This window comes from Callorhinus ursinus, unplaced genomic scaffold, assembly GCF_003265705.2.
Source record: "Callorhinus ursinus isolate GAN/ISIS: 27379988/994484 unplaced genomic scaffold, GSC_fseal_2.0 scaffold34, whole genome shotgun sequence".
NCBI lineage: Eukaryota > Metazoa > Chordata > Mammalia > Carnivora > Otariidae > Callorhinus > Callorhinus ursinus.
Window position 1 is genome coordinate 4,115,680 of NW_027397096.1, and position 10,630 is coordinate 4,126,309.

Consider the following 10,630-nt stretch of genomic DNA (forward strand, 5'->3'; position numbering starts at 1 on the left):
GAGGATCCTAGTGGTTGACTTTGGCCAGAGAAATAGGAGACTGGGCACATAAACCCCAACACTCCTAGGTCTCTACAAGAGGAAAACATTACCTATGTACTTATTTGTTGGTTTACTGTCTGTCCCCTCCCACTAGTGTCAACTCCACAACAGCAGGGGCTTTATTTTATACTTCTAGTTCTAGGCACAGTGCCTGGCATACAGCAGACAGATGCTCAGTAAGTATTTTCTACAAATTACTGAAAATTCTCAAGCTGGTACCTCATGTGTGATAACTTCTGTGCTCAGCCTGAGCCTCTCATCAGCAAGAATCCAACTATCCAAAGCTTAGCAATAGTGGGGAGAAGCTCGAGGCTGGGGCCTCCTCACCGTCATCCTCCTCTTCCACAAATTTCTTGGTGACTCGGGGCACCACTTCGCCTTCATCATTGTACTCTTCCTCGGACTCCTCGGCCTCGCTTTCCACAAAATCAGACATGGCTGCAGCTTCTCACGGCCTGCCTAAAGATGACTAGGGAAGGAAGGAAGATGGGGATAAAAAAAAAAAAAAAATTTGACACATGACTTTACAGAGTGCCCTCAAACCTTTCCACAAACAGCCTTTTAGCCACATGCCACTGCTCTGCCTCCTCAATCGTTCCCAGCTAGGGAGGAGACAGTAAGAATCAGATGGCTCCATCACATCCATTTTCCACTCCTCCCATGGTGACTCCTCTCACATGTGCCTTTAAAAAGATGATTGATTACACTGGACTTCTTTATATAGAGTTGACTCTTGAACAGCAGGAGTTTGAGCTGCATGAGTCCACTCACAGGTTTTATTCGATAAATACACAGAGTACCGTAAATGTATTTTCTCTTCCATGTGATTTTCTTGACACTTTCTTTTCTCTAGCTTATTTTAAGAATATGGTATATAGTACATATAACGTGCAAAATGTGTTAATTGACTATTTAGTTTATCATGTTATGTTATCCCAGCAAACAGTAGGCTATTAGTAAAGTTTTCAGGGAGTCAAAAGTTATATGCAGATCTCTGACTGCGGGGGAGGCCAGTGCCCCTAACCCCTGCGTTGTTCAAGGGTGAACTGTAGAACAAAGGATTTTATCTCATTTATCATTTGGGGGCAGGAAGGGGTGAATGAGGAAAGAAATTAGTGTAGGAGTGATTACAGAGGTAGGGATATGGTAGCAGTGAGATTATATGACTCGCTCATAAGAGATTTGGGAAACAAGTGTGAACCTAACGCCTGGCTGCTGACAGAGTCAAAAGGAAAATTCTTTCCAACAGATTAACTGACACCTCATAAGCCTGAGCCACTTGTGTGACTACTGGTTGGGAGCATTTGGGTGGAGAAGGGGTCTCTTTAGAAACATTAGAACCATAACTCTATTTTTACCATTTACCTCCCCAGCAAAAAAACATTTTGAAAGTGACTTCCATGGCCTACAAAATAAAGGCAACACAGTTAAGTGCAAAGATTGCTGGGCTTAAGAGTAGAGATCAAAACCTGGTCCCATAATCTACCCAATATATAAGCTAAGCAAATTATTAAATTTGTCTGGATATCAACTTCTTCATCTGGAAAACAGGAATAGCACTACCTACCTTGTAGAGTAGTTAAGACTATGACATGACACAAGGGAAAGAACCTAGTTTACAGTTTCAATAAATGTTAACGGAGTCTGAATTTGAATTGTGGGCCTAATTTTCCTTGGCATTCTGTAATTTTGTACCAACCAGTCCCAAATTTGTCTTCTACTTCCCCGCTTTCGGACTCATCCAGAGCCTGGAAATGGCAGAACCATAACATGGGAGTTTCCTGGGCCTTGTAGAACTTTATTTATTTATTTAAACATAATAAAGGGAGGGGGAGGGAGAGAGACTCCCAAGCAGACTCTGCACTGAACATGGAGCCCAGCGCAGGGCTGGACCTCACCACCCTGAGATCAGGGCCCAAGCCGAAACCAAGAGTCAGACGCTTAAATGACTATCCTACCCAGGCATGCCACACCTCACAGGACTTGAAAAAACAGCACACATCACACACATTGTAACATCAAGATCCTAGATTCTGGAATCCTGAAGCTGGCTGCTGATAAACTCAGCATCAGTCCTCACCTTGTCCTGAATTATGGTCCACCGTGTATGTGCCCATTTTCCACACCTAAGACCATAAGCTTCTGGATGTTAGAGACCATATCCAATTGAAGGGCTAATAAAAACCATGAAAATATAAGTGACAACACGAGAGCATCAGAAGGCACTTTGTGATTCTGTACCAAGTAACTTATATCCTTCTAGGTGCTCTGCACAAAACAGGAACAGCTAAATATCTGTTAAATAAATTACATGCTTTTTCATATTGTTGCCACCTTCCCAGGGAAAGATGGCAGTGGGATGGGAGAAAAGAGGAGGCTAGCTAACAGTCACCTGAAATGGTCTGAGCTCTAGTAGGAGCCTTAAGTGCTATGGCTCTAATTTTTCTGAAAATTACCCTTACTGATGTCAACTTACACCACAACCAATTAATTTAAGATTGACTGAACTTAAGGAAACAAAACTGAAGGTACTGAGTTCTGGTGGAAAGGGAGAGGCAATGATATGGTCTTATGTTCAATTTCAGGCTGAGGTTTCAGATGCCATTCAAGCTTTACTGAATGCCTGCCGTGTACATACATTCTGCTCGGACCTAGGGATTTGAGGATAAACAGGATTGTTTGTTATCAAGGAGCTGACTTCTGGTAGAGGGAGAGAGATATGAAAACAAATAAGGACCACAGAACAATTTTACATATTCTATGTAGAGAGCAGGCATAGGAAGAGAATTAGAAACAAACCAACCCACAACACTCACATAAAACCCAAGCAAAACTAATACAGGCCTTTCAATAATTAAAAAAAAAAAAAAAAAGTGCCCAGAGCAACAGTAATCACACTTCTACCAAGTTCCACACTTAAGGAAGGAATACCTATTAACCCCTATACCGTCCTAGGAGTTACAGTGCACTTTCTCCATTCAACAAAGGGGATGACAGACTCGTAAAGTCACTTGTTCAAGTTGATACAAACACCAACTGCAAGAGCTGAGGTCTGAGTTAAAGTGTGTCTGACTCCGAAGTCACAGTTTCTAATATATCAGTAGGTCTCCAAGTGGAGTCAGGGGACCACCTCCTCCCATCTCTCATGAGTGTACAGTGGAGTTTTCCAGAAGTAGTATGATGTGCAGTATCACAACACTGAATGCAGAAGCAGATATGAAAATCCAGCTGTTCTATTAAGGGAGACATTAAAAAGATTTGGGGGGCGCCTGGGTGGCTCAGTCAGTCAAGCGTCGACTCTTGGTTTCGGCTCAGGTCGTGATCTCAGGATGTGGGATCAGCCCTGCATTAGGTGGAGTCCGCTCTCCCTCTGCCCGCCCCCCCCCCTGCACTCCTGCGCACACGCTTTCTTTCTCAAATAAATAAAATCTTTAAAAAGATTTGGGGAAAAAAAGTAAAACAGTGTCATGCTTCTCACTACTTTTGTTTTGAAAACTACAATTGTTTTTTATAAAAATATTTATGTTAAAATGTAGTGAGCTTATTATTTTTTCCCCAGCTTTACTGACATGTAATAGACATAAAACACTGTAAGTTTAAGGTGTATAATGTGTTAATTTAACATACCTGTATACTGCAAAATAATTTTTTTGGTGGTGCTTTATTATTATTTCAAAATGAGTTAATATACCCAATTTAAATTTCTTATCTGGTAAACATCAAAATATAAAAATCTCATAAACATCAATAGAATAAACTCACATAAACAAAACATCTTTGCAATCTTCAATTATATTTGAGTATAAAGAGGGTCTTAAGATTAAAAATGTTTGAGAGCTGCTATACTATATAGCTGTGACACACCCCACAGGGTGGTGATACAAGTCTTACGGTTAGATTGATGCTCTTTTTTTCCCCAAGACTTGTGTCCTTAAGGTAATGTACTTTGAGTACTGTAGAAAGTGAGTATCTAAAACTACTAATTAAATCTGGTGCTCTAATTTGAATCCTGACATCACGCCCACCCCCCACCCCCCGGCCCTGAACTAAGCCATTAAAAATAGATTTGGGTACAGCAGCCCCCACACATGGCTTGCTTTAATTAGGCTATCAGACCCACCACAAATTCAGTCTTACAAGGCCTCAACATCTTCACATTGAATGCCAGCTCCTGCAGACCAGATGCCCTCCAGTCTACTTAACAGAGAGAAACAGACAGCCTACCTGATGAAAACAACAGCTTTTTTTCTGTCTCGGGAGGCAGCTGGTGCTCTGTGCTACATGCAGCTTTTCTCCCATTCCCTAGGTTAGCAATAGAGTACATGCTGTGCTCTAGCGGGGGGAATGCTTCCAGTCTAGCTCACTGCCAAGACTTTCAGTTAAAAGAGGTGTGCCAGAAGCAAGCCTGACTTGCTGCAACTCGCAGGAGCTAAATGTGCGGAGGGTGCCGCAGCAGCACTGCAGGCTGAGGTTGGCAAGCAGTAACTATTCCCCAACAAAAATACTCTTTTTTTTTTTTTAAGATTTTATTTATTTATTTGAGAGAGAGAGAATGAGAGATAGAGAGCACGAGAGGGAAGAGGGTCAGAGGGAGAAGCAGACTCCCTGCCGAGCAGGGAGCCCGATGCGGGACTCGATCCCGGGACTCCAGGATCATGACCTGGGCCGAAGGCAGTCGCTTAACCAACTGAGCCACCCAGGCGCCCCAAAAATACTCTTTTACTAGCGTATGATTATTACTAATGTATGATATCTGAGCTAAGCCCGGCAGAGTTCAGGTTTTTTTATTTAGTACTTATGCTTTTGAATTTTCCCCACATTCAGACCGTTAAGTTAAATGTGCTAGTGAAACAGGTCTAGAAGGGGCATGTGGTGCGAAGGGAGGCTTCTCCAGGCAGAAGCACAGCTGCAGTCCAAGATGTGGCTCAAAGGGAGAGGCTGGCTGTTACCATGACATTCTCTGGAAGAGGAATGGAGCTGGGATCACATTGCCACAAGGAGGCCCTTGGCAGTCCCTCCTTTTGAACAAGATGATGTAGGAGGCAATTAAAAGGAGACCAGAGCAAAAAAAGATGTTAATTCCCTTCACTGCCAGCTTCAATTAACATTTACTTCTATATATACATATATATATAGGATTAAGCTCTGTGCTGGGACTTGGGTATATAAAAATGAGTAAAATAAGCTTTTTTACCTTGGTAGAATTCACAATCTATCTCAAAAAACTTGTAAATAAAGTTATGACAAAGCACAATGAATGTTGTATCACAGTCATACACCAGGACTACGGGAGCAATTATGAGGAGAGAGAGATGTCAGAAAATGCCTCAGAAAAGGTGATGCCTGAGTTAAGAGGACTTAAGAAGATAATCTGGAAAAAGCAACATGAGCAGAGGCTTAGGTCTGAAAGGGCCTAGTGGTATGGGGAACAGTCCCACAAGTCTGGTGTGGAGTTTCAACTCTAAGACACTTTCTATTTTATGAGCAAAAGCCTGGGACTATTCCAAAAGTGTTCACAAGTGACTACCCAATTTGGAATTCAAAAACCTGAAAGTTTAATAAATGAAGTATTCAGAATCCACTTAAGACAAGTTCTTTTAAATTCAGAAATCTTTAAGAAAAATCCTAATCCAACCAAATCAAGATGTTAAAATAAAGAAAAAGTGAGGGGTGCCTGGCTGGCTCAGTCAGTAGAGGATGCATTGATCTCAGGGTTGTAAGTTCAAGCCCCACGTTGGGTGTAGAGATTACTTAAAAATAAAATCTTAAAACAAAAAACACACATACACAAAACAGAAAATGTTAACACTACCTATCGTCATTTTAATATGCACACATTTATAGGAAATAACTTTTTTTTTTTAAAGTTTTATTTATCTGACAGACAGAGAGGGAACACAAGCAGGGGGAGTAGGAGAGGGAGAAGCAGGCCTTCTGCCGAGCAGGGAGCCCGATGCAGGGCCCAATCCCACGACCCTGGGATCACGACCTGAGCTGAAGGCAGACACTTAACGACTGAACCACCCAGGCGCCCCAGGAAATAACAATCTTATGATCTTTTTTTTTTTTTTTAAAGGATTTTATTTATTTGAGAGAGAAAGAGGGTGAGCGAGAGAGAGCACAAGCAGAGGGGGGTGGGGAGAGGCTGGGGAAGAGGGAGAAACTGATGCCCCGCTGAGCTGGGAGCTCAATGCGGGGCTGGATCCCAGGACCCTGGGACCATGACGTGGGATCATGACTTGGGCAGAAGGCAGACGCTTAACCAACTGAGCTACTCAGGCACCCCTCTTAGGATCTTCAAATACCAGAGTGTAGAAAGCATTATTGTTAATGATGACTAACATAAATAATTTAAGAATACAAGTTATCTCTGTTCTTTCCACATTTCCTTGCAGAATAAGGACAAAAGAGGAGCAGAAACAACTGAAATATGTAACCAGAATCAGAATCCCTGCAACAGAGGCTGGGAGTAAGTTACCAGTCTTGTGCCACATACACTGGGAAACATATTCCTGCCCTAGCACAGGGGTTATCAAACCACAGAGAGCCAGATCTGCCACTGTAGCACAAAATCTGACACTGATGATATGTAAATGAATGGGAGCTGCCTGATTTGGCCAAGGAGCTTTAATTTGTTGACCCATGATCTAGAAGTACAGGAGTAATTGAAAGAATTGGTGACCAAGGTACCATGGGAGCCTGTAAGAGTGGACTCCAATCTGGTTTTGAGGAAGTGACTGAATAAAGACTGTAAGACTGTGGAGGAATTAGCTAAAGGGAGGAGCTACCCTCTTTGGTGGTCATGCAAGGAGTGGTAGTGTTGGAGGAGAGTACTTCCAGCACAAGGCCCAGGGCCAGTGGCAGGGTCAGTGAGGGCCAGCTTGACTAGAGAGAGGGAGCAGGGTTCATAATGAGTTGGAGTGAAGTCATAAGGATCTTGACAGGGTAAGTTAAAGATTTTGGACTCTAAAGGTGCTGAGAAGCCCCTGCAGGGTTTTAAACCGAACTTAGCTTACTTGCTAATTCAACGAAGATTTATTTAACAAGTGCCTACTACCTGTCAGGCACGTAGAAAAAACAAAGTCCTTGTTCCTAGGATATCTATATTCTGGTGTAGGAGACAAACCACAAACAAAATAAACCTTGCTATAAGTACTAGGAAGGAAATAAATACCCTCACCTCTGAGAGGGTAAGTTTAGGATGAGATGTCAACAATGGGTAGGGGTGCCTGGGTGGCTCAGATGGTTAAGCGTCTGCCTTCGGCTCAGGTCATGATCCCAGGGTCCTGGGATCGAGTCCTGCATCGGGCTCCCTGTTCCTTGGGGGCCTGCTTCTCTCTCTCTCTGTCTCTCATGAATAAATAAATAAAATCTTTAAAACAAACAAACAAAAACAATGGGTAGGAAGAGGTTCCTGGTAGAAAAGGTGGGCAAGAACTTGGCATATGGTAGGCAATGTCCCAAGGGCAATATGACCAGAGAATGGTGAAGGCAGTAGAATGGGAGAAAGAGGAGGGGCCTGCTCAAGTGGGGCTCTGAAAGCCATAGAAAACCACTGGAGTGCTTTAAGCAGGGAGACTTGGGTGGAAACAGGGAAAACTGAGGATATCCCTGTTGTAGCCCAGGCAAAAAATGATGGTGGTTTCAAATAGGGTGGTAAAAGCGGAGACAGAGAACAGAAAACAGATTTGAAACATATTTTGGAAGAAGTGACAGGACTTACCAAACTTGGGAAGGAGGGCAGTGAGGGAAAAGAATCCAAGATGATCCCCAGAGGTCTGGCTTTGGTAACCATGTGGATGAGAGTACGTCTTAGAGAGGGAAGATCAGGTCTGGAGCGATGGGAAAACTAAAATGTTCTTTTTTTATGTTAGGTTTGGGATGTCTAAGAAACATCCAAATGGAGCTATTAAATAGGCCTTCTGTATACAATTCTTTTTTTTAAAGATTTATTTATTTGACAGAGACACAGTGAGAGAGGGAACACAAGCAGGGGGAGAGGGAGAAGCCGACTCCCTGCTGAGCAGGGAGCCCGACGTGGGGCTTGATCCCAGGACCCTGGGATCATGACCTGAGCTGAAGGCAAATGCTTAATGACTGAGCCCCCTCTGCGTACAATTCTTGAACATAGAGAAGGTAGGGCTAGAGATTTGAACTTGACAGTTGCCACCTTTCAGATAGTAATTAAAGCCACGGAGACCGGATCATCTAAAGGAAGTATGCAGAGAGCCCAAGATTAGACTCTGAAGGAAATTCAACATTTAGACACTAGGTAGGGAGCAAAAGTGGCTAGCAAAGGAGACTGAGAATGAGCAACTAGAAAAATGGAGACAATCCAGGAGTTAAGTGTTAATGAAACCAAGAGAAGAGAGTTTCTTCTTCATCATCGTCTTTTTTTTTTTTTTTAAAGATTTATGTATTTGAGAGAGAGCGAGTGGGAGGGAGAGGAAGAAGCAAGACACCCCACTGAGCAGGGAGCCTGATGTGGGGCTCTATCCCAGGACCCTGGGATCATGACCTGAACCGAAGGCAGATGCTTACTGACTGAGCCACCCAGGAGCCCCAAGGCAAGAGAGTTTCAAGACAGGAGTAAACTGTGTTGCATATTCCAGGGATTGAGGAAGGTAAGAACAAAGTATCCATGAGATCTGGCAATAAAGAAACCATTAGTAACCTTGACCAGAGAAACTTCAACCAAGTGGTCAGAAGAGAAACCAGACTAGTAGAGCCTGAAAAATGAATAAAATTCGAGAAAGTTGACACAGAAATCTGGCTGTGAAGGGAAATCAAAAAAGGAGGATGATAGTTGGAGGGGGATGAGGGGGGTTACCAGAACATAATTTGTATGTGATGGTAAAAGATTTTTATGGAGAGGTAGAATTGGGTGACTGATTTTATCAGGGAATAATGGAGAGGAAGAATCCAAGGATTTTACACAGGATCCTTATCACAGTGACATTTATTGAGATCAAGACCATAGGAGGGGGCGCCTGGGTGGCTCAGTTGGTTAAGCGACTGCCTTTGGCTCAGGTCATGATCCTGGAGTCCCGGGATCGAGTCCCACATCAGGCTCCCTGCTCAGCAGGGAGTCTGCTTCTCCCTCTGACCCTCTTCCCTCTCATGCTCTCTGTCTCTCATTCTCTCTTTCTCAAAATAAATAAATAAAATCTTAAAAAAAAAAAAAAGAACATAGGAGCAAGGGCAAATTTACTTGCCTCCAAATACCATTTGTTTCCAGTATACTATGTGGGCTTCCCTTCTGGGGAAGGTCTATTGAGAGAGAACTGTGAAACGTGACAGCCTCTCTAGACTGCACCACTTATAGACGTGATTAATCTCTTAATAAGGTTTAAACCTCTTAGGGAGTAACTATGCTAATCTAATCTAGTAGCCATAGAAGCCATCTAAAGAAGATATTTGCATTGGCCGAGGGGACACAAGTGATGGAAAAAGGCTCTAAATTCAGGTGATGAGGGAGCAATCATACTTTTGTAATCAATACAGTGAATACTTTAGAACCGGTACCTTCCAAATAAACAGTGCAAGTAAGCTTTTTTCTAGACGAAATTAATCAAATTCAAAACTGTTTACATTCACCATGTTCATTAATAGCAGCAGTGTAACTCAATACTCCCTTGTTACTTCTGATATTACAGTGAATTTCCAAGGATGTATTTTCAGAGAGCTTAGGCCTCTTATTAAAGAAAAATAAGCATCACTTCTTGAAACAACCAAGAGAAACGAACTGCTCTGCTCCAGCTGGTTCAAGGGACTGCCTGGAAAGAAAGGCAGAAACTGGAAGAAAATGAAGTTTTGACTCAATAGCCCATTCTGAGGTTTGGGGTGGGCGGTTGATGGATACAACCATCTATAAAAAGTTCTAATTTTATTTTCAACAATACGGAAAAAGATGGTATTTGGCATCGCCCTCTAGCCTGCTGGCCTAGCTGCTGAAACATCCGTAGGTTTAACATCCCCAGAACAAAAAATTCGATCACCTGATCCTGACTCAGAAGCCCCAAGTCCCTTCCATTCCCAAATCTTTTGGCGTGGCCCAATTTTCACAAGCTTTCGAGAGAAGGACGGAATCCCAAGAAGCCTGTTGCTACAACAAGGCGCCCAATTCACGGGTTCCGGGTAGCATAGGGCTGGGAAAAGCTCTGAGACTCTAGGCAACTACTCCGGTTTCCTTCTCCTTTTCCCTTATAGACCAGGGAAGGCCGGGGGGGCCCCCTTCTTCCCGCATACGGCTCCCCAATACCTCTTCCTTTACGGGACCAGGCCCTAGGAGCCTGGTTCCTCACCTGACCCATTCGAGAAACACGCTTTCCAGTTCGAACTTTACCTGCCTGAAGCCCGCCGCTACTCCGGAGCGCTAAGCCCCCACCGAGGAAAATGGAGTCGTCGAACCGAGACTGGGAAAGGATAGTACGGACCCACCGCACGGCCCCTCCGCCGCCACCGCCGCCGCTGCTGCGTCAACGTGCTACGTCACTTCCGGCTCCCTGTCACTGGGGGTGGGCGGGCCATTTCTAGCTCTCTTCTCCCACCCGGCTCTCGGGGCTTCGTTTAGGAGGGCGCGAAAACT

The 10,630-nt window shown here is 43.6% G+C and overlaps 1 protein-coding gene across 2 annotated transcripts in view; it reads right to left on the reverse strand.

Moving 5' to 3' along the window:
* Positions 1-10,545, reverse strand: part of SUPT6H (SPT6 homolog, histone chaperone and transcription elongation factor) — a 33,380-nt gene extending 22,835 nt beyond the window's left edge. Inside the window, exons 1-2 of one of the 2 annotated variants that reach the window (XM_025851100.2) lie at positions 10,388-10,545; positions 370-511 (exon numbers count right to left, since the gene is read on the reverse strand). In XM_025851100.2, coding sequence (XP_025706885.1) covers positions 370-478 — 109 coding nt within the window. In that variant the 5' untranslated portion in view covers positions 479-511; positions 10,388-10,545. The remainder of the gene's footprint in view (positions 1-369; positions 512-10,387) is intronic. The other variant, XM_073879358.1, reaches the window with a different exon arrangement.
* Between the last annotated feature and the right edge of the window lie 85 nt (positions 10,546-10,630).